Source organism: Oncorhynchus mykiss, chromosome 23, assembly GCF_013265735.2.
Source record: "Oncorhynchus mykiss isolate Arlee chromosome 23, USDA_OmykA_1.1, whole genome shotgun sequence".
Taxonomy (NCBI): domain Eukaryota; kingdom Metazoa; phylum Chordata; class Actinopteri; order Salmoniformes; family Salmonidae; genus Oncorhynchus; species Oncorhynchus mykiss.
Window position 1 is genome coordinate 40808680 of NC_048587.1, and position 25068 is coordinate 40833747.

Sequence of the window (25068 nt, forward strand, 5' to 3'; positions counted from 1 at the left end):
CTCCATTAGGAGGTACACAAGAGCCGGCCCTGGCTGCTAGTTGCTGCTGACGCCATCTCAACTAGACATACTCTGAATCGTCTTACCCCGGGAGATGAATACACCATATTCCACTCCAGAGAGCTTCAAGGCTATGCAAGGAGAAAGAACATGGGAGAAGCGAGGGAAAGAAAGAGAGCGACAGATATGTTGACCTATGTGCATGTGCCCTGCAGGCATTCCCGGAGTACAACCGCCTAGACTTTTATAAATAGAACATTTTGATCTCTGTCTATAATGTATTATCTGTGTTGTTAGGTTATTTATTACTTCCAGTTTCCCATCAGACTGCGCAGGGACGGACATGTAGCCGACAGCGATGTGAGAGGGCATTGATGTTTGGATGATTTCAGAGTCACGACTGTCTCCTCTGTGTGTGTGTGTGTGTGTGTGATGCTTACAGCTCCCACTCTTCTCATGTAGTGGTTTGATGAGCGATAGTCTCATTTTAGAGCTGGCAGGAGACACATAATCTGTCCTTACAAAGAGAACACAGCACATCCATTATACTGCTGCTCAAACACACTGGTACAACACAGCACACTGAAACACATCAGAGAAGGCACTGGAATAAAACAGATTGTAATCTGGGTGGTTCGAGCCCTGAAATCTGATTGGCTGACAGCCATGGTAAATCAGACCACATACCACGTATGACAAAACAATTCTTTTTACTGCTCTAATTATGTTGGTAAACAGTTTATAATAGCAGTAAGGCACCTCTGGGTTTGTGAGATATGGCCAATATAGCACGGCTAAAGACTATCCAGGCACTCCGCGTTGCGTCGTTCTTAAGAGCAGCTCTTAGCTGTGGTATATTGACCATATACTACACACCCTCTGGCCTTATTGCTTAAATAGAAGAGAGGTGAATAGAATGGGATATAATTCAATTGAACGTCGTTGTCCATCTTCTAATAGAAATCCCTGTTTCGATAAGTAAGGTTGTGTCTTTTCTGTTTAATAAAGTCAGCGTAATGTACACACAGCTAAAATGATATCATTTGTCATTTTCCCTCAGCATTCTGCCACGTTGTTACGACAACAGAGCATTTACCCCCTGCCACCAGTGCATTAGTTCATGATTGTTTTTTGGAAAATGTCTCTCTTCAATTGGAAGATGTTTGTGTAATGAATTGTTTCTTGGAATAAGTTCTTTAATTGAAACACTGTATAGTGTACAGTGACGTCGTCAGCAATAACTGAATACAAGGAAAGTAGTTTGTTCTATAGCCATATAAAACCATAGAAACCCTTGAGCTTACTCAGTAAACCTACATTCAAAAAGTATTCAGACCCCTTGATGTTACAGCCTTATTCTAAAATGTATTCAATTGTTTCCCCCCTCATCCATCTACACACAATACACCATAATGACAAAGCGAAAACAGGTTTTTAGAAATTTTGGCAAATTTATACAAATAAAAAAACTGATATCACATTTACTTAAGTATTCAGACTCTTTACAGCATCGGGTCTTCTTGGTTATGATGCTACAAGCTTGGCACACCTGTATTTGGGGAGTTTCTCTTATTCTTCTCTGCAGATCCTCTCGATCTCTGTCAGGTTGGATGGGGAGCGTCACTGCACAGCTGTTTTCAGCTCTCTCTAGAGATGTTCGATCGGTTTCAAGACCGGGCTCTGCCTGGGCCACTCACGCTGTTTTGGCTGTGTGCTAAGGGTCCTTTACCTGTAGGAAGGTGAACCTTCACCCCAGTCTAAGGTCCTGAGCGCTCTAGAGCAGGTTTTCATCAATGATCTGTCAAGGTGTGAGTGTAGCTGGTGCATAGGAAGTCAGGCGCAGGAGAGCAGAGATGAGTGGACAAGGCACTTTACTGAGGCAATAAATGAATAGAACGCAACCGCATCACAAAACAAAGGCCCTCAGAACAAGTGAGGCAGCACTAAGTACAAAATAACAAAGTACAAAGTACAGGCTGTCAAAAAGCACGGGTGTAAAATATAACCCGGTGCAAACCAGCAGGAAGAGTGCCAACTTGACAATAAACAATTACACACACAGACATGGGGGGAACAGAGGGTTAAATACACGGCAAGTAATGAGGGAAATGTAATGAGAGGAACTGACTTCGGCGGAAGTCGTGACAGGATGTCTCTGTACTTTTCTCCATTCATCTTTCCCTCGATCCTGACTAGTCTCCCAGTCCCTGCCGCTGAAAAACATCCCCACAGCATGATGCTGCCATCACCATGCTTCACCGTAGAGATGGTGCCAGGATTCATCCAGACTTGACATTTGACATTTGAGGACAAAGAGTTCAATCTTGGTTTCATCAGACCTTTAGGTGCCTTTTGGAAAACTCCATGTGGGCTGTCATGCTCCTTTTACTGAGGAGTGGCTTCTGTCTGGCCACTCTACCATAAAGGCCTGATTTGGTGGAGTGCTGCAGAGATGGTTGTCCTTCTGGAAGGTTCTCCCATCTCCACAGAGGAACTCTGGAGCTCTGTCAGAGTGACCATTGGGTTCTTGTTCACCTCCATGACTGAGGCCCTTCTCCCGCGATTGCTCAGTTTGGCTGGGCGCCCAGCTCTAGGAAGAGTCTTGGTGGTTCCAAACTTCTTCCATTTAAGAATGATGGAGGCCACTGTGTTCTTGGGGACCTTCAATGCTGCAGAAATGTTTTGGTACCCTCCCCCAAATCTGTGCCTCGACACAATCCTGTCTCAGAGCTCTACGGACAATTCATTTGACCTCCTGACTTGGTTTTTGCTCTGACATGAACTGTCAACTGTGGGACCTTTCCAAATCATGTCCGTTCAATTGAATTTAACCACAGCTGGACTCTGATCAATGGAAACAGGATACACCTGAGCTCAATTTCGTGTCTCATACCGAAGGGTTTGAATACTTATGTAAATAAGGTATTTCTGTTTAGAATTGTTTTATTTATTTCTAAGACCTGTTTTCAATTTGTCATTATGAGGTATTGTGTGTAGATTGATGAGAATAAGGCTGTAACATAACAAAATGTGGAAAATGGAAAGGGGTCTGAATACTTTCTGAATGCACTGTATATATAAAACCATGTGGACACCCCTTCAAATTAGTGTATTTGGCTATTTTATCCACACCCGTTTCTGACAGGTATATAAAATCGAGCACTCCGCCATGCATTCTCTATAGACAAACATTGGCAGTAGAATGGCCTTACTGAAGACCTCGTGACTTTCAACATGGCATTGTCATAGGATGCCACCTTTCCAACAAGTCAGTTTGACAAATGTTTGCTCTGCTAGAGCTGCCCCGGTCAATTATCTGTGCTCTTATTGTGATGTGGAAACGTTTAGGAGCAACAACCGCTAAGCAGCTCATAGGTGCTGAAGCGTGTAGCGCGTAAAAATAGTCTGTCCTTGGTTGCAACACTCACTACTGAGTTCCAAACTGCCTCTGGAGCAACGTCAGCACATTAACTGTTCGTCGGGAGCTTAATGAAATGGGTTTCCATGGCCACACAAGCCTAATATCACCATGCACAATGCCAAGCGTCAGCTGGAGAGGTGTAAAGCTCGCCACCATTGGATTCTCTGGAGTGATGAATCACACTAGACCATCTAGCAGTCTGACAAACTAATCTGGGTTTGGCAGATGACAGGAGAACGCTACATGCCTGAATGCATAGGCCAACTGTAAAGTTCAGTGGAATAATGGTCTGAGAATGTTTTTCATGATTCGGTCTAGGCCCCTTTGTTCCAGTGAAGAGAAATCTTAACGCTACAGCATACAATGACATTGTAGACGATTCTGTGCTTCCAACTTTGTTGCAACAGTTTGGGGAAGGCCCTTTCCTGTTTCAGCATGACAATTCCCCCGTGCACAAAGCGAGGTCCATCCAGAAATGGTTTATAGAAGAACTTGACTGGCCTGCACAGAGCCCTGACCTCAGCCCCATCGAACGCCTTTGGGATGAATTGGAACGCTGACTGCGATCCATTCCTAATAGCCCAACATCAGTGCCCGACCTCACTAATGCTCTTGTGGCTGAATGGAAGCAAGTCCCCGCATCGATGTTCCAACAGATAGTGGAAAGCCTACCCAGAAAAGTAGGGACCAACTCCATATTAATGCCCATGATATTGGAATGAGATGTTCGGTGAGCACGTACTTTTGGCCACATAGTGTAAAACCAGTTAATATTGTATGAAGGTCAACTGAAGAGAATAATATCTACATCCTACGTTTCACTTCATGGGACCACGTTGGAAACAAGGGGATTTGCTTGACCGTGTTAATCCCCTGGTTTGTACTCAGTGAATCCTTTTCCAATCAATCAACTCCTCTCTTTCTTATTTCGTCCATTCTCTGCGGAAGTTGTGTCCTGCTTTCCCAACACAGTTTTAGTTCAGTGAGATGCATACTGTTTTACTATTTAACCTTTACCATGTAGCCTTTACATCTGGTCTTTCCAGGAAAACTAAGGGAACTGAAGGGTGGGGGACTATTGGCTAAATATTGATCCACTTTACTGAGACAATTTATGTTGAATGGAATTTCCCATGAATTGATGTTGTATTATGCATTTGTAGCTCCGTGCTCAAACATACAAAATGATGATCTTCTCTTTTCATCCTCTACAGAGTCTTGGATCAACAGGCAGATACGAGACCAGGAAGAAGTAAGTGTCCTCTCGTTTCTTGTGTCTCGCTGTCTGGCAGCTGCACAATTGGGATTGCAGATAGAGGATTTGTCCCAAATGGCACCCTTTTCCCTACATAGTGCACTACTTCTGACCAGAGCCCTATAGTCATGGTCAAAGGTAGTCCACTATAAAGGTAATGGGGTGCTATTTGGGACGCAGTCTTTTCATGTCATCATCAGAGCAGTCTCTGGTAATTACAGTAGAGAGATTTGTAAAGAAAAATCAGGAGTTGATTATAGTTGTCTATTTTACCCTCGTTCTAAGCACTTTGTGCATCTGGAAAAGCAGTATATAAATCCAATCAGTTATTTTTGTAAATAGTCTGCAGCTCAACAGGTTTATTAACAAATCTCTTCATTCAAAGCATTAGCTTTCAGCTAATTTGTTTCTAGTTTATCCTCCACTCACCGTTTCTCTACAATATTTTATAAGAATTAATAAATAGCTTAAGCCACGTTCTAGCAATAATGAACCTCTTCTAAGACCTTTTGGGCTCACTGCTCTGAGCCAATAGGGGCTCTCTGATGGAGAGTGTGTAAGAGATCTCTTGATTGGATAACATGATGCGACCAACCTGTTGTGAATTGCTCAGTATAATATTTTTTTTTTTTCTTTTGCATATTTTAGTTCATTCCCAGTAACTATAATTGCTATTTTGTTCATTGCACTACATTGATTAGTATTACACTGCACATTTACAGCTTTGGCATTTGCTAGTTAATTAGCCAATCCAACAGCACTTACTGTATAGTTTAAGCTGGATAGCAGTGGCTTTGGCGGCTTAGTGGCCTTTACCTGGGTCATGTTGATGGAATATTATTATACTGTGTTGTGATGCCCAAGGGCTTCTATAGCCATGGAGATTAATGTGCGTATTATCAGTGACCTTGGATCTGGGATCCATAGTTGGGGGGAGGGGGGCGTGTCTGTGTGCACGTGTGCAACCATACTGTCCTTATACTGCAACAATAATTGGGCAAAAGATCTGCATTGGGCGGAAGACAGTCAAACAATAGGTGACCAGACATTCAAATCACCTGATATTAGTACGTCTGAAATAGACAATACTTTAACATTTCAGTCATGACAGTCCAAAACAACCACCTACAAGCATGCACACACACACAAACACACACACATGTTCATGTCAGAGGTGTGGAAATCTTTATTTAACCAGGAAAAGTCCATTGAGACCCAGTCTCTTTTTCAAGGGAGACCTGGCCAAGAAGGCAGCAACAATCAATACATTACATAACTGAAACATACAAGAGAGAGAGACAGGGCACGAGAGAGAGAGAGAGAGACAGGGCACAAGAGAGAGAGTGAGAGAGAGAGAGAGAGAGACACACAACCCATCTGTGTGATCTGCCAATACATGGTTGTCATGATGTTCTGGCGAGAATGTAGTCTACAGCACTTTCTAACTAATGTTGATCTTAACCACCCTAACCTTAACCCTTAACCCCAGGTCAACAAGAAAAAGCTCAAGTACTCTAGGACGTCATGTACTCTAGCCTAGCGGTTAGAGCATTGAGCCAGTAACCAAAACGGTTGCTGGTTCAAATACCCAAAAAGGTGAAAAATCTGGCAATGTGACCTTGAGCAAGGCACTTAACCCTAATATGCTCCAGGGGCAAGGGGCGCCATACTACCATGGCTGACCCCCGTAAAACAACACATTTCATTGCACCTTTTTATTGTGACAATAAAAAATAAAAAACATCTCAACTCAACACACACAACCCCATACCCTATTCTGCCTACACCAGGCTACCATAGGTTAAAGAAGTGCCTTTTGAATGGAATCACTATAGACGTCCATTGAGCTTTCTCCTGTCTGCCACACATACCAATGGGCTCTAGTGATTGATGAATGAATGGAGGGGTTTGGGTCTGTCTGTAGTGTGTGTATGAAGGGGCTATAGTCTTGTGTAATGCATCTCTTCTATGTGTTCTCTAAAGCCTCTACTTAGACCCAGGGTGTGTTGGGTCTGCTGTGTCCCCTTTCTTACCTCTACAAAGTCTCTATTCAACCCCCTCAATAGACCTCTGTAAGGCATTATCAGAGGAGTACATGGTGTGTGTGTGTGTGTGTGTGTGTGTGTGTGTGTGTGTGTGTGTGTGTGTGTGTGTGTGTGTGTGTGTGTGTGTGTGTGTGTGTGTGTGTGTGTGTGTGTGTGTGTGTGTGTGTGTGTGTCCATGAGTGTGCCCTTGTACTTGTGGCACATGAGCGATCATGTACAAGACCCTCACTTGCTCAACTAAAAGCAGAATTGTGAAAGCCTCTAATTCCAGAGACAGTGTGAAATGGAGCAAACCCCTCCAGGATGGAACTAATCAACCTGATTGCCTATTTATTAGCTATATCCCCTGGCCTATCTCTTCCGAATGCTGACACTCTTATACCATTGGGTTTGTCACCATGGCAACCAACAGCCAGAAACGGCACTTTTTAATAGTTCCACGGGTCCCACTGGCTCTCACTGCAGATTATGTAGTCATTGTGTGTGTAGAACATCAGTCGATCACACGCACAATATGCAGTCATGCACATACACACACACTTGCCTACTTTGCTCTCCCTTTGACTGCCAATGTTGCAGTAGCTGTTCGCTCTCTTTTGATTATCTGAGTTGAGATGATGCAACAGTACATTACCTTTTCTCTGTCGCTCTGTCTTTTACCTGCCAGTCCATTTTGTGTAGGCCAGAGTGTTTGCAAAGCTTGTAGAGTTTAGACTCTAGAGGAATGCTGGATCATGATGGGAGTTGAGAAAAGGAGCTGGAGAGAGGAGGGATATGTGTGTGTTTATGTGAAACTGTGTGTGATTGAGTGTTGATCCGTGTGCTTGTTGACATGTCTGAAGCTGTGAGTTGCAGCCAGCCGGAAGGCTTTAGTGCGTCAGATCACTGGATTTACTGGGCTTTGCTAAGCTAGGACACTGGATCAATCCTACCACCCACAAACAGACAGCCTGGCTACATACACACTTTTGTTCTTCTATCCTCATGGGGACCTTGATTTCCATTCAAAATCCAATTTTCCCTAACCCTAAACTTAACTCGTTAACCTAAACCTAACCCCTTACCCTAACCATAATTCTAATTCTAACCCTAAACCCTAACCCCTTACCCTAACCATAATTCTAATTCTAACCCTAACCCTAAACTCTAACCCCTTACCCTAACCATAATTCTAATTCTAACCCTAACCCTTACCTTAACCATAATTCTAACCCTAACCCTAAACCCTAACCCTAACCATAATTATAATTCTAACCCTTACCCTAACCATAATTCTAACCCTAAACCCTAACCCCTTACCCTAACCATAATTCTAACCCTAAACCCTAACCCCTTACCCTAACCATAATTCTAACCCTAAACCCTAAGCTTAAAATAGCATTTGTCCTCATGGGGACGTGGGAAATGTCCCAACGAGGGAGAATTTTCCATCCTTGTGGGGACTTTTGGGGATCTTAGGTCCCAACAAGGATTGAAGAACCAACCAACACACACACACACACACACACACACACACACACACACACACTCACTCACTCACTCACTCACTCACTCACTCACTCACTCACTCACTCACTCACTCACACACCCGTTGGGATGGCACACCAGTAGCATCAGTAGTACATTTACTGTTAATTACCATCATTTGTCATCTACAATGCTTGTTTGGTTATGGTCATTTCTGTTAATGCATTCAATACATTATTATTACATTTTTACCGTTGTCATTGTAGGAGTGGACGCGTTGTTTGCAGTGCACACAACCTAGGCTACACTTGTGAGAAAGTTTTGGTTTAATTCATTCCATTTAAGAGTTTTGTTTGGAGCGCTCTTGTCAATCACGAGTATGGACATGCACCTGATTACATATAGAAGTAGGCCTAGGCTACCTGGCTACCTAGGCTACTTGGCCTGCGTGTAAATGTTGGCCTATAATGTGCCCATTTGGGGATCTGATACTATTTCTGATTGTCTTAACTCTCCATCACCATGGAGCTTCTCAGAGTAATGTTTTCTTCACCTCAAACAGCAAGTGGATTTTTTTTAAATGTATTTTTTATTTTTTACTGAGAATGACAATAGTTCCTCCTATTTTAAAAATCTTTCCAGATCTCTCCCTTTCGATAACCACTTAGCATGAAAGGGGAAAAACTTAATGCTCTGATCCGGTGGAAATGTCATAAAATCGGCCTACTTGATTACTTCTTATCTTACAGCTGTGTCTCTCTGTCCAGTGGGAAACTCTGGGGGCCCAGAATATTTTATACAAGTTTGCTAGCAGGAGCTTTGGGGTTGACCAAGTTAATAGTTGATACAATGTTTCAAGTTCCTTGCAGACAGGCCATGCTTAGCCAATGTGATTTATAGGATATTTATTTTTATCAGGATATTTTATACCTGCTGGCTGCAATGTTTATATTTATTGGCTTTATGTAGGCTATTTTTACAGATTGGCAATGGCAATAGAAGTTACTTTTAGATTTGTATAATCTTCATTTAAATTTAATATTGACTAACCAAATCACATTGATTTTGAGATATGAAGACTTTTTTTATAAATGATATGAAACTGTTCCACGAAAATGAGCCTATGAAAATCATAACTGCCACGCAGATAATGTAGAAATGGCACAATAACTTGGTACTCCAAATGGAAAAGGTTGCCAACCACTGGTGTAACCCATTACCGGCAACTTCAGGAGCGTAACGGAAGAATCTGCCGAAAGTCAGGTCCAGGTTTTTTTCTTCTGGTATGGTTATTGATCTCTGGCTCCCTATTTAGTAATTTGTGTGTCTTCATTTTTAATCGCAGTGCTTAAAGCATCAGACGACCCCGTAGCCAACATATAGGTGATTTTATTCAAAAATAGGGTCTGTCTGTACAGTATATAGAAAAATGTATTAAAAATAAACAACAAAAACTTTATTTGCATAAGTATTCAGACCCTTTGCTATGAGACTCAAAATTGAGCTCAGGTGCTCCTGTTTCCATTGATCATCATTTAGATCTTTCCGCAACTTGATTGGAGTCCACCTGTGGTCAATTTTAAATTGATTGGACATGATTTGGAAATGCACACACCTGTTTATATAAGGTCCCACAGTTGACAGTGCATGTCAGAGAAAAAACCAAGCCACGAGGTCGAATTAGTTGACCGCAGAGCTCTGAGACAGGATTATTTCGAGGCACAGGTCTGGGGGAGGGTACCAAAACCTTTCTGCAACCTTGAAGGTCCCCAAGAACACAGTGGCCTCCATCATTTTTAAATTGAAGAAGTTTGGAACCACCAAGACTCTTCTTAGAGCTGGCCGACCGGCCAAACTGAGCAATCGGGGGAGAAGAGCCTTGGTCAGGGAGGTGACCAAGAACCCGATGGTCACTCTGGCAGAGCTCCAGAGTTCTTCTGTGGAGTTGTGAGAACCTTCCAGAAGGACAACCATCTCTGCAACACTCCACCATTCAGGTATTTATGGTAGAGTGGCCAGACAGAAGCCACTCCTCAGTAAAAGGAGCATGACATCCCACTTGGACTTTGCCAAAAGACACATAAAGGACTCTGACCATGAGAAACAATATTTTCTGGTCTGATGAAACCAAGATTGAACCCTTTGAATGCCAAGCATCACGGCAGGAGGAAACCTGGCACCATCTCTATGGTGAAGCATGGTGGTAGCAGCATCATGCTGTGGGGATGTTTTTCAGCGGCAGGGACAGAGAGATAAGTCAGGATCGAGGGAAAGATGAACAGAGCAAAGTACAGAGAGATCCTTGATGAAAACCTGCTACAGAGCGCTCAAGACCTCAGACTGTGGCAAAGGTGCCCTCCAACAGGACAACAACCCTTAGCATACAGCCAAGACAACACAGGAGGGGCTTTGCGACAAGTCTCTGAATGTCCTTGAGTGTGTCACGATTCTTCAAAATCGAACCCAGAAGCAGACCAGGACAAGGAGAGTAGGAAGAAGGTGAGTATTTATTTACAAGTGAATGTGAATGGGTAGATATATCCAGGTGGTGTAGCGGGTAGCGGTGGTGAGTTGATGGGAGTAAATAGGTGGATCCAATGGGGAAGCGGAATCCTCTGACGACCAGGCGGGAATGGGGTAAATGATCCGGGTGAGTAACTGAAGACAGAACAAACAGAGGTAAGTTCAAGGTAAGCAATACGTAACAAACAACAAAACAAATTCTATCCAACTTGAGGCTGATACTCTGGCACAACATACTGTTCATGGCTAATGATCCGGCAGGGAATGGATGTCAGGTCAGAGCTTTTGAAGGGGAGAGGTGATGATCAGGACAGGTGTGCAGATTACTGATGGGATACAGGTGCGGGTGAACATCGATCTCCCAACAAGCTAATTCGCCCGGCAACCAGACAGGGTGCGTTCCAGGACACCGGAAACACACTCCAGGACAGAAACACAGGCAAACACAGACTCAGGAAGCGGGATTCGTGACAGAGTGGCCCAGCCAGAGCCCGAACATCTCTGGGGAGACCTGAAAACAGCCGTGCAGCGACGATCCCCATTCAACCTGACAAGCTTGAGAGTATCTACAGAGAAGATTAAGAGAAATCCCCAAATACAGGTGTGCCAAGCTTATAGTGTCATACCCAAGAAGACTCTAGGCCACATATGTCAGAGTCAAGGCCCGCGGGCCACATCCGGCCCGCAAGAAGGTTTTTTACGGCCCCTGGGATGATCTTGATTTATTATTAGAACCGGCCCGCAGCAAGCCGGCAGCCCGCAGATCTTTTACACGCACCAATACTACATTTCCCACAATGCAAAGGTGACGCACCGAGCAGTAGGCTGCTTCATTTCAATATTTATTGGCACAGCAGTCGTCAGCATCACAGTAAAATTAACTTTCAGATACCCATCAAAAATGGCAAAACGGAAGGTGGATACTGAGAACCGGGGGTTTCAAACAAGGTGGGAGTCGGAGTATATGTTCACGAAGGTAGCTGGAAAACCTGTGTGTCTTCTGTGTGGAGAAAGTGTGGCGGTACTGAAAGAGTATAATCTGAGACGACATTATGAAACGAAACACGCGGACAAAAACAAGAATATGGACATGGAACAAAGGCTACAAAAGGCAGAGGAATTAAAACGAGGCCTCAAATCTCGACAGGCTCTGTTCAAAAAAGCCAAATCACAAGGCCAGGCTGCTGTCAAGGCCAGTTTTATTTTGGCAGAAGAGATCGCTAAATCAGCCCGGCCATTTACGGAGGGGGATTTCATCAAAAACTGCATGATTAAAGTTTGTGACGAAGTTTGCCCAGAAAAAAGGCAACTCTTTTTAAATGTGAGTCTGAGCAGAAACACCATTGCCGAGAGAGTAGACCAGTTGTCCATCAATCTAAAAGAGCAGCTTGTGAAAAAGGGAAAAGATTTTATTGCATATTCCTTGGCTGTGGATGAGAGCACCGACATTTCTGACATTGCCCAGTTGTCAATTTTCATCCGCGGAGTGGACTCCAACCTAAGCGTGACAGAGGAGTTTTTGGCTTTACGTCCTATGCATGGCACAACTACGGGGCATGATTTGTATGAAGAGGTGTCAAGATGTGTAAATGAGATGGAGCTGCCTTGGGAAAAACTCGTGGGTTTGACAACCGACGGAGCACCTGCGATGTGTGGACACAGGAGCGGACTGGTGGCGAAGATACGGGAAAAGATGCAAGAGGAAAACGCGACAGGTGAGCTGACAGCTTATCATTGTATCATACACCAGGAAGCGTTGTGCGGTAAAGCCTTGAAAATGGAGCATGTAATGAGCATCATCACGCGCACAGTTAACTTTATCAGAGCCAAAGGTTTGAATCACCGCCAGTTCAAGGCATTTCTGACGGAGTTAGAAACGGAGCATGGTGATTTGCCTTATCACACAGAGGTGCGATGGCTAAGCCAGGGAAAGGTGCTTCAAAGATGTTTCGAGCTTCGTGAGGAGATTTGTCTGTTCTTGGACAGCAAAGGGAAAGACACAACACAACTCCGAGACGAAATGTTTCTGTGTGAAATGGCTTTTCTGTGTGACATTACGAGTCATCTGAATGCAATAAACTTGCAGCTGCAGGGTCGGGATCGTGTCATCGTGTCATCTCTGATCGTGTCATCTCTGATATGTACAGTACAGTGAAGGCATTTAAAACCAAACTGACTCTGTGGGAGACGCAGATGCGGAAAGAAAATTTGAGCCACTTTCCCAGCTGCCAGACCATGAAAGAGAAGCTCTCTACCAGTGCGTTCCCGAGCACACAGTTGGCTGATAAAATAGGTATGCTTGCCGCTGACTTTCGACGCCGATTTGCTGACTTTGAAGCACAAAAAAGCAGGTTGGAACTGCTCGGTAACCCATTTGCTGTTGACGTGGAAAGCTCACCACCAAACCTCCAAATGGAGTTGATTGACCTCCAATGCAATGATGCACTGAGGGCAAAATATGCGGCAGTGGGTGCTGCGGAGTTCGCCCGTTTCCTCCCCGGCACAATGCCCCAGCTGCGCATCCAGGCTGCTCAAACGTTGTCTATGTTTGGCAGCACATACCTGTGTGAACAACTGTTTTCTTTGATGAACCTGAACAAAACATCACACAGAAGTCGACTTACTGCTGAACACCTCCACTCAATTCTGAGGATTTCTTCAGCTCAGAGCCTTACCCCGAACATTGATGAACTTGTGGAAAAGATGGGACACCACCAAGTATCACCCTCAACCTCAAACAAGTGAACATTACTGTGCAATCACATATTTAGAGTTTTTACTCAGTTCAAGTTTAAAAGTTAAAATTTAATATTTGTTTTCACTGCATGTTACTTCTCCTTAAACAAAGTGTTGTTTTTGATTAATAGATTTTTGCACTTTATTTTTTTGTATTTCAATCCAATTATATTTTAAAAATATTTCAGTTGAGTGGATGATAGAAAATTGCTATTATTGTTTTTTCTTTGAAGTAAATTTAGCCCACTTTTGCTAAAATAGAAAATATAGTCTACTGATGGTGCCTTGAATACCGGTTTCTTTCATTTAATGTTCATGTTATGGGGATATTTATATAAAGGAAATTTGTCTTTTGTGTCTGTTGAAAATTAAAGATTACTGACAGAGCCATAAGAAAATATTGCTTTATTTATCTGATCATATTGTAATATATTTGTTAGGTTTTCAGTAGGTTCAATTAGGTTCACTAGACTATATGCGTCATTTAAAAATGTTTCAATGAACATTCGAACAGTCCGGCCCTCGTCTTGTAGCTGATTTTTTTATTTGGCCCTCCGTCCATTTGACTTTGACACCCCTGCTCTAGGCTGTAATCACTGCCAAAGGTGCTTCAACAAATTTAGTAAAGGGTCTGAATACTTATGTAAATGCAATATTTCCGTTTTCTTTTCTTCTATTTTTTCAATTTGCCAAAATGTCTAAATAAATGTTTTTGCTTTGTCATTATGAGGAATTGTGTGTAGATTGATGAAGGAAAAAATGATTTAATACATTTTAGAGTAAGACTGTAACGTACCAAGATGGAAAAAGTCAAGGAGTCTGAAAACCTTCCGTGTGCACTGATTTTTGGTCATAGATACCTTTAAAAAGAAAAGCAGGGACGTGGATAAAAAAAACAGTCAGTATTTGTCTCATCTAGCCCGACACATCTCTTTTGTATATAGTCGATCAGGCTGTTGATTGTGGCCTGTGCAATACTGTCCCACTCCTCTTCAATGGCTGTGCGAAATTACTCAATACTGGCGCAAACTGGAACACACTGTCGTACATGTTGATCCAGAGCATCCCAATCTTGCTCAATGGGTGAAATGTCTGGTGAGTATGCAGACCATGGAAGAACTGGGACATTTTCAGCTTTCAGGAATTGTGGAAAGATCCTTTACACCTTGGAAAGGGAAAGGGGGTTGGAAAGGGGGTTGGACCTTTTTGCGGCATGCTTGTAAGGTTTTGATTGTCCGAAATGGTCCCAACAACTCTTCTACTGTTGTCCTTCATAGTTGTCCGGTATCCAGGGATTTGTCATTTAGTCCTGAATAGAACTACTAAGTTGATTTTCCTTCCATTTGCTCTTGAAGATACTTCTTTGAAGATAGGCTAGCCAGCCGTATCGATAGTTCCTCAGTGGGGTGATGAGAGTAGCGTAATACGATGGTTTGAGCAGAGTAACAGGATTGTCCTACTTAAATCAGCTTTAGAATATACTTTACTTAGGACAGCTAATCAGCTGTACCAGTGATTGTGCGGGAGGTGAGTTTATTGTCTCCAGCTCGTGTTGAGATTCAAAGTTCAAACCATTTTAAACGCACAGCAGCAGCTTCACGCTTTTCTGGTCTGATGTGTTAATTCGTAACCCATCATTCATATATGTTGCTATTAAGGGGAGGTTCCAGCAGGCTGGCACGCTCTCTGACCTCACTCCCGGGTGGTGATTACTCACTGTGCAATGTTATGGAAATGATCTCTTATAAATTCTCAAATCACATCCGTCTCTTAACAAAAACACTTTCATCATTTTCATATTACATGCACAACCCATAGTATGGAAACTTTATCCATTTAGTGGGCATACTTTCAAAGTTACAGTATTTCCTTTATAACATTTTTAATGACATCACAAAATATCAAACAAAATGACATTAGTGTCCTATATATTGCCTCTGACTATTCTCTGACCAAAGCACATTCCTTTGATGAATTTGGAGAGCACAGGCCTGGATCTTCTCTCTTGATTTACAACAGGACATGAGTTGTTGATCCCCTTTTATTTCCCCTCTATGGGTGAGTTGGGGTCTGATTTGAAGTTATTCATTGCAAACCTGATCTGACCTATTTGGATTCTCGTGGTCAGTCATGACACTGCCCGTACCATAACCCCACCGCCACCATGGGGAACTATGTTCACAACGTTGACATCAGCAAACCTCTCGCCCACGCAACACCATACACGTGGTCTGTGGTTGTGTGGCCCGTTTGACATACTGCCAAATTCTCTAAAATGACGTCGGGGTGGCTTATGGTACAGAGATTAACATTCAATTATCTGGCAACATCTCTGGTGGACATTCCTGCAGTCAGCATGCCAATTGCATGCTCCCTCCAAACTTGAGACATCTGTGTCATTGTGTTGTGTGCCTAAACTGCACATTTTGGAGTGACCTTGTCACGTCTGCTCCTGCTTCATGCACTCCTATCATCCCCATCACACACACCTGCCTTCCTCGTCACGCACATCAGCGATATTGGACTCACCTGGACTCACTCATCACCTGTTATTACCTCCCCTATATTTGTCAGTTCCCAATCTCTGTTCCCCGCTTTTGCATCAATTGTTTTTTGGTTTGTGTTACCTGTTCGCTGTTCCTGTCTCGTTTCATGTCCGTTATATATTCAATGTACCTGTACCTGCTTCGTCTCTCCAGCGTCAATTCCATGTGACAGACCTTTTATTGTCCCCAGCACAAGTTGCACCTGTGTGATGAGCATATTGTTTAATCTGCTTCTTGATATGCCACACCTGTCAGGTGGATGGATTATCTTGGCAAAGGAGAAATTCTAATTTACAGGGGAGTAAACAAATCTGTGCAACAAACTTTTGTGCAGATGGAACATTTCTGGGATCTTTTATTTAAGCTCATGAAACATGGGACCAACACTTTACATGTTGCGTCTGGATGCATAATTAAAGTGTTGATCCATATCTGATCTATATATGTTACATTATAACCTCCTTCTAAAATTACCTAAATTCTGAAGTGATCGCCGAAATTTGTGATTGCCGAAATGTCCTACCCGGTCTCTCTTTTTCTCACAAGCATTCAACATGTTTGTTCCCTCTCTCTCTCTTTTATATCGCTCCCTCTGATGATTCATTGCCAGACCTGCAGTCATGGCAACCAGGTGGTTTTAGTTTGTTAATTTTAACATTTACTGTCACTGACTCTACCTAGATCTGGGCTTTCCACCCTGTTCCTGGAAAGCTACTCTTCTGTAGGTTTAGGTTTCAACCCCAGCTAATTACTAGAATCAGGTGCGCTAGATTAGAGTACCCTAGATTAGGGTTAGAGCGAAAATCTACAGGACGGTAGTGCTCCAGAAAACGGGTTGGAGAGCCCTGACCTAGATGAACGCTGCTTTTTAAAGTGGTAACCTAATTGAAAATTACACGTAAATGTATTTTGACGTTCTCATGGTTTTTAGAACGTAGCTATGCATTTAAGCTAAACAAACACCTTTCCCCTAGCTTATAAAGTGTGTGTGTGTGTGTGTTTCTGTGTGTTTGTGTTTTATTTGCACGTCTCCTGATAATCAATGGTAGTCATTCCATCCACCATCCATCCACCCACACACACACAGACAAAGCGTACTTCAGGGAACATCAGGGTCGTGATCAAGCATTCACACTGTGGGAATCCAATATGCAATCATACATATCCTCACTTTATCAAACACACACACACACACAGACGGAGGGAGGGAGGGGTCTCAACTTACTATTGAGAGTAAAAATAGTAGAATACATCAGGTGCAATTTCAAAATGTGGTTGTGCATCAGCAGATTTTCTCTTGTGTCACTCAAGTAGCCATTTCAGCTAAGACTTTTTAGATTGGTAGGTAGTCTAGCCAGTTGTCTTAACTTGTAGAATACCAACTGGGCTCGCAGGGCACGTGCCCAGGTGCCCTACCTCCAGGAGGTGATGATGCACAAGGTGATGATGCTGTTAGTCATTCTCACTCAGATATCATATTAACAGTCATTACAACATTTGTAGAATTGCAGAAACCTTGCTTTAAAGGCCGTTTTTATCTCAATGTCAAATTGAGATAAGTAGTAATCGAGAGCCATACACCCTCCGAAACCCAACCCTGCCAAGCCGCACTGCTTGCTTAACCCAGAAGCCAGCCTCACCAATCAGAGGAAACAGCTGCACCTGGCGACTGTGTCAGCATGCACTGTGCCCGGCCCACCTCAGGAGTCGCTAGAGCACAACGGGACAAGGACATCCCGGGAGGCCAAACCCTCTCCTAACCCAGCCCGGGATCAAACCCGGGTCTGTAGTAACGCCTCAAGCACTGCTATGCAGTGCCTTAGACCACTGCGCAACCCGGGAGGCTGATATCAAATAATTTCTGTGTAACAATTAAGTACCTAACATTAGGAGCACCTGCTCTTTCCATGACAGACTGACCAGGTGAATCCCTTGTTGATGTCACTTGTTAAATCCACTTCAATCAGTGGAGATGAAGGGGAGGAGACAGGTTAATGAAGGATTTTTAACCCTTGATACAGTTGACACATGGATTGTGTGTGTCTCATTTAGAGGGTGAATGGGCAAGACAAAATATTTAAGTGCCTTTGAACAGGGTATGGTAGTAGGTGCCAGGCGCACGGTTTGTCTCACGAAATGCAACACTGCTGGGTTTTTCACTCTCAACAGTTTCCCGTGTGTATCAAGAATGGTCCACCACCCAAAGTACATCCGGCCAACTTGACACAACTGTGGGAAGCATCAGCATCAACATGGGCCAGCATCCCAGCTGAACGCATTTGACACCTTGTAGAGTCCATGTCCTGGTGAATTGAGGTTGTTCTGAGGGCAAAAGGGGGTGCAACTCCATATTAGAAAGGTGTTCCAAATGTTTTGTACACTCAGTGTATTTAAAACTCAGGAAAATCACATTCCTGACTGCACTAGGACTTTAAAACTGCAACATTTTTCTACACCCCATGGCAAAATGTGTAGAATTGAAGGAAATATACATTTTTCTTTCTAACATCAAGAGGGAGCAGCTTCGTAGTGAATTCCTATCAAATTACTTTTTTTTCTGAATGCTTAAACACTAAAAGTGATTCTTGAAGCACTATCTCTGAAACCATTAACACTTATAGCCAATGCATTTACCAAGTGTGCCAAACTGAATGCACGTTCTCTGCTTTACACTCAGTTTGTAATTTTTTAACACACTTTTTGCAAAACTGTAAACACAACTCACTGCTTTACACTCAGTTTGCAATTTAATAACACACTTCTAGCAAAACTGTTAATATTGGTCTCTACATTGATACACTATTTCACCTTTTGTTGTTTGAGGAGTGTTAGAACATTTGAAGAAAAAAAACATTTTCCCCCTTATTTGTATAGATTTTTTTACTTTATTTTTTATTTCACCTTTATTTAACCAGGTAGGCTAGTTGAGAACAAGTTCTCATTTACAACTGCAACCTGGCCAAGATAAAGCATAGCATTGTGAACAGACAACAACACACATGGAGTAAACAAGAAACAAGTCAATAACACAGAAAAAAAGAGTATATACATTGTGTGCAAAAGGCATGAGGAGGTAGGCGAATAATTACAATTTAGCAGATTAACACTGGAGTGATAAATGACCAGATGGTCATGTGCAGGTAGAGATACTGGTGTGCAAAAGAGCAGAAAAGTAAATAAATAAAAACAGTATGGGGATGAGGTAGGTAAATTGGGTGGGCTATTTACCGATGGACTAAGTACAGCTGCAGCGATCGGTTAGCTGCTCAGATAGCAGATGTTTAAAGTTGGTGAGGGAGATAAAAGTCTCCAACTTCAGCGAATTTTGCAATTCGTTCGAGTCACAGGCAGCAGAGAACTGTAAGGAAAGACGGACAAATGAGGTGTTGGCTTTGGGGATGATCAGTGAGATACAGCGTGTGCTACAGGTGGGTGTCGCCATCGTGACCAGTGAACTGAGATAAGGTGGAGCTTTACCTAGCATGGACTTGTAGATGACCTGGAGCCAGTGGGTCTGGCGATGAATATGTAGCGAGGGCCAGCAGACTAGAGCATACAGGTCGCAGTGGTGGGTGGTATAAGGTGCTTTAGTAACAAAATGGATGGCACTGTGATAAACTGCATCCAGTTTGCTGAGTAGAGTATTGGAAGCTATTTTGTAGATGACATCGCCGAAATCGAGAATCGGTAGGATAGTCAGTTTTACTAGAGTAAGTTTGGCGGCGTGAGTGAAGGAGGCTTTGTTTGCGGATTAGAAAGCCGACTCTAGATTTGATTTTAGATTGGAGATGTTTGATATGAGTCTGGAAGGAGAGTTTACAGTCTAGCCAGACACCTAGGTACTTATAGATGTCCACATATTCTAGGTCGGAACCATCCAGGGTGGTGATGCTAGGTGCAGGCAGCGGGTGCAGGCAGCGAACGGTTGAAAAGCATGCATTTGGTTTTACTAGCGTTTAAGAGCAGTTGGAGGCCACGGAAGGAGTGTTGTATGGCATTGAAGCTCGTTTGGACGTTAGATAGCACAGTGTCCACGGAAGGGCCAGAAGTATACAGAATGGTATCGTCTGCGTAGAGGTAGATCAGGGAATCGCCCGCAGCAAGAGCAACATCATTGATATATACAGAGAAAAGAGTCGGCCCGAGAATTGAACCCTGTGGCACCCCCATAGAGACTGCCAGAGGACCGGACAACATGCCCTCCGATTTGACACACTGAACTCTATCTGCAAAGTAGTTGGTGAACCAGGCAAGGCAGTCATTAGGAAAACCAAGGCTACCGAGTCTGCCGATAAGAATATGGTGATTGACAGAGTCGAAAGCCTTGGCCAGGTCGATGAAGACGGCTGCACAGTACTGTCTTTTATCGATGGCGGTTATGATATCGTTGACCGGCTCGGAAACCAGATTGCACAGCGGAGAAGGTACGGTGGGATTCGAGATGGTCAGTGATCTGTTTGTTGACTTGGCTTTCGAAGACCTTAGATAGGTAGGGCAGGATGGATATAGGTCTGTAACAGTTTGGGTCCAGGGTGTCTCCCCCTTTGAAGAGGGGGATGACTGCGGCAGCTTTCCAATTCTTGGGGATCTCAGACGATATGAAAGAGAGGTTGAACAGGCTGGTAATAGGGGTTGCGACAATGGCGACAAGTTGCGACAATGAGAAGCTGGGAGCCTTGGGCGAGGAGCTGCGGGGGGGGGGGGGGGGCTGTTGGCCGAGGTTGGAGTAGCCAGGAGGAAGGCATGGCCAGCCGTTGAGAAATGCTTGTTGAAGTTTTCGATTATCATGGATTTATCGGTGGTGACCGTGTTACCTAGCCTCAGTGCAGTGGGCAGCTGGGAGGAGGTGCTCTTGTTCTACATGGACTTTACAGTGTCCCAGAACTTTTTGGAGTTAGAGCTACAGGATCCAAATTTCTGCTTGAAAAAGCTGGCCTTTGCTTTCCTGACTGACTGCGTGTATTGGTTCCTGACTTACCTGAACAGTTTGATGCTATTGCAGTCTGCCACAGGATGTTTTTGTGCTGGTCGAGGTCAGTCAGGTCTGGAGTCAACCAAGGGCTATATCTGTTCTTAGTTCTGCATTTTTTGAACAGAGCATGCTTATCTAAGATGGTGAGGAAGTTACTATTAAAGAATGACCAGGCATCCTCAACTGACGGGATGAGGTCAATATCCTTCCAGGATACCCGTGCCAGGTCGAATAGAATGGCCTGCTCGCAGAAGTGTTTTATGGAGCGTTTGACATTGATGAGGGGTAGTCGTTTTTTATTAATTTTATTTATTTAATCTTTATTTAACCAGGTAGGCTAGTGGAGAACAAGTTTGTTTGACTGCGGACCCGTAGCGGATACAGGCAATGCGGCAGTGATCGCTGAGATCCTGGTTGAAGACAGCGGAGGTGTATTTGGAGGGCCAGTTGGTCAGGATAACGTCTATGAGGGTGCCCTTGTTAACAGTTTTAGGGTTTACCTGGTGGGTTCCTTGATGATTTGTGTGAGATTGAGGGCGTCTAGCTTAGATTGTAGGACTGCCGGGGTGTTAAGCATATCCCAGTTTAGGTCACCTAACAGAACAAACTCTGAAGCTAGATGGGGGGCGATCAATTCACAAATGGTGTCCAGGGCACAGCTAGGAGCTGAGGGGGGTCGGTAGCAGGCGGCAACAGTGAGAGACTTATTTCTGGAGAGAGTCATTTTTAAAATTAGTAGTTCGAACTGTTTGGGTATGGACCTGGAAAGTATGACATTACTTTGCAGGCTATCTCTGCAATAGACGGCAACTCCTCCCCCTTTGGCAGTTCTATCTTGACGAAAAATGTTATAGTTGGGTATGGAAATCTCAGAATTTTTGGTGGCTTTCCTAAGCCAGGATTCAGACACGGCAAGGACATCAGGGTTGGCAGAGTGTGCTAAAGCAGTGAGTAAAACAAACTTAGGGAGGAGACTTCTGATGTTGACATGCATGAAACCAAGGCTTTTTCGATCACAGAAGTCAACAAATGAGGGTGCCTGGGGACATGCAGGGCCTGGGTTTACCTCCACTTCACCCGCGGAACAGAGGAGGAGTAGTATGAGGGTGCAGCTAAAAGGCTATCAAAACTGGTCGTCTAGAGCGTTGGGGACAAAGAATAAAAGGAGCAGATTTCTGGCCATGGTAGAATATATTCAGGGCATAATGCGCAGACAGGGGTATGGTGGGGTGCGGGTACAGCGGAGGTAAGCCCAGGCACTGGGTGATGATAAGAGAGGTTGTATCTCTGGACATGCTGGTTGTAATGGGTGAGGTCACCGCATGTGTGGGAGGTGGGACAAAGGAGGTATCAGAGGTATGAAGAGTGGAACTAGGGGCTCCATTGTAAACTAAAACAATGATAACTAACCTGAACAACAGTATACAAGGCATATTGACAATTGAGAGAGACATACAGTGAGGCATAAAGTAACCGCAGGTGTTGATTGGGAGAGCTAGCTAAAATAACAGGTGAGACAACAACAGCTAATCAGCTAACACAACAACAGCAGGTAAAATGGCGATGACTAGGCAGAGATAGTGTGTTATGTTCGGAATACACATCCATACTTTACACATTTGGATACCTGTGCATATGTGTGTTTACTACATGTATGACAAAACTTATTGCAAACTGCTATGCCCTGCACACAGAAAAAGTGTTTTTCATGTATACTATCAGTGTGTAGTTGGTGCTTCGTGTGCTTATTCAAATTATGGTTTGTGTGTACTGTACTGATGCAAAAAAAAAAAAAAAGATTTTGAAGAGTTTTGCAAGAATTGTTTGCTTTTGCAAGATATGTATAATGTTTTGCTGGTTTGGTGTAAGGTTTTGTGGTTAGTGTGTAGAGTTTTGCAAAAATAGCCTATAGTTTCAAAGATCGTGCCTAAACAATTAGAAAAAACCGTAAACTAAACTGAACAGAACAGTCTCCATAGCCAATTATTGCAGGATATTCCCTGCCCGGGAATGTAAGGATATAGACAAAAGAGTGGGCTGAAAAATAGAGATGGAGTGGAATGGAATGGAAAAAGAAAGAGTGGGATGGAAAGAAAGGGAGCGTGAGAGACAAAAAAATATAGAAATAATCAATAAAGAAATAAGAGAGTGTGATTTAAAAAAAATTTTTATACATTTATTCCTAAATTCCTCTTTCTTCAAGGGCTGTATTTTCACCCACAGTGGCCAATCCACTATTCATTCTGATCTTAACTCCAACCCCCCCATGTCCACAGATAAACCCATCTTTCCCAGTACAATATCTTTTGCAATAGATCCCTCTATTTTACTGTGATGTGTTACGAGGGTCTTGAACCTGCCTATTTGTAACTTTTCTACCGATATTGCCATAAAAATTATTATAAAAAATTATTATTTTTCTCGTTGAATGATCATGGTTTTTCAGATCCCATTTGCAGGTCCTTCTGAACCCTCATATTAGGACATAATAACCATTCCTGAACCTGACTCCAAAAGCATCCCACCAATAGACAGGACCAGAAGAGATGTCTTATTGATTCTGTTTCCGCGTAGCAGAGTCTGCACAAGGCTGACCGTTCAATGTCCCATATATTAGGCATTTGTTTTGTAGCAAATCTTTTATTTAATATTTAAAATTTAAACAAACTGGTTGATGTGTCAGTTGTATTTTTATATATCAATTCATAGACCCCATGCCAAAGTATTGGAACATTACAGATCTGTTCCCAATTGACTTGAATTTTATGTGGCATTGCTGTCAAACCTTTTGACTTTAATTGAAACTAATCTTTTTGTTTATACAGTTGAAGTCAGAAGTTTACATACACTCAAGTTGGAGTCATTAAAACACATTTTTCAACCACTCCACAAATTTCTTGTTAACAGACAGATAGTATTGGCAAGTCGGTTAGGACATCTACTTTGTGCATGACACAAGTAATTTTCCCAACAATTGTTTAGACAGATTATTTAACTTATAATTCACAGTATCATAATTCCAGTGGGTCAGAAGTTTACATACACTAAGTTGACTGTGCCTTTAAACAGCTTGTAAAATTCCAGAAAATTATGTCATAGCTTTAGAAGCTTCTGATAGGCTAATTGACATCATTTGAGTCAATTGGAGGTGTACCTGTGGATGTATTTTAAGGCCTACCTTCAAACTCAGTTCCTCTTTGCTTGGCATCATAGGAAAATCAAAAGAAATTTGCCAAAAAATTGTAGACCTCCACAAGTCTGGTTCATCCTTGGGAGCAATTTCCAAATGCCTGAAGGTACCACGTTCATCTGTACAAACAATAGTACACAAGTATAAACACTAAGGGACCACGCAGCCGTCATACCGCTCAGGAAGGAGACGCGTTCCGTCTCCCCAAACTTACTTTGGGGTGAAAAGTGCAAATCGATCCAGAAACACAAAGGACCTTGTGAAGATGCTGGCGAAAACAGGTACAAAAGTATCTATATCCACAGTAAAACGAGTCCTATATCGACATAACCTGAACGGCTGCTCAGCAAGGAAGAGGCCACTGCTCCAAAACCGCCATAAAAAAAGCCTGACTACGGTTTGCAACTGCACAACTGCACAAAGATCATACTTTTTAGAAAAATGTCCTCTGGTCTGATGAAACAAAAATAGAACTGTTTGGCCACAATGGGGTTGCTTTGCTGCAGGAAGGACTGATGCACTTCACAAAATATATGCCATCATGAGGTAGGAAAATTATGTGGATATATTGAAGCAAGCAAACTTCCAAACTTCTGACCCACTGGGAATGTGATGCAAGAAATAAAAGCTGAAATAAATCATTCTGTCTACTATTATTCTGACATTGCACATTCTTAAAATGAAGTGGTGATCCTAACTGACCTAAGACAGGGAATTGTTACTAGGATTAAATGTCAGGAATTGTGAAAAACTGAGTTTAAATGTATTTGGCTAAGGTATATGAAAACTTGCGACTTCAACTGTATATACTAATCATTTATGCCATTTGTGGTTTTTAATGGGTGGCAGACAGACTAATTGTTCTAGCTACCAAAGTATTTATCAGGGACCAAATTGTAGCCTATTCCCTATA

General features: G+C 42.9%; 1 protein-coding gene across 2 annotated transcripts in view; it reads left to right on the forward strand.

The window, feature by feature from the left end:
• ankfn1 (ankyrin repeat and fibronectin type III domain containing 1) overlaps window positions 1-25068 on the forward strand; it is a 225981-nt gene that overhangs the window by 76639 nt on the left and 124274 nt on the right. For both annotated transcript variants that reach the window (XM_021581040.2, XM_036960459.1), the window contains one exon: window positions 4636-4673. In XM_021581040.2, coding sequence (XP_021436715.2) covers window positions 4636-4673 — 38 coding nt within the window. The remainder of the gene's footprint in view (window positions 1-4635; window positions 4674-25068) is intronic.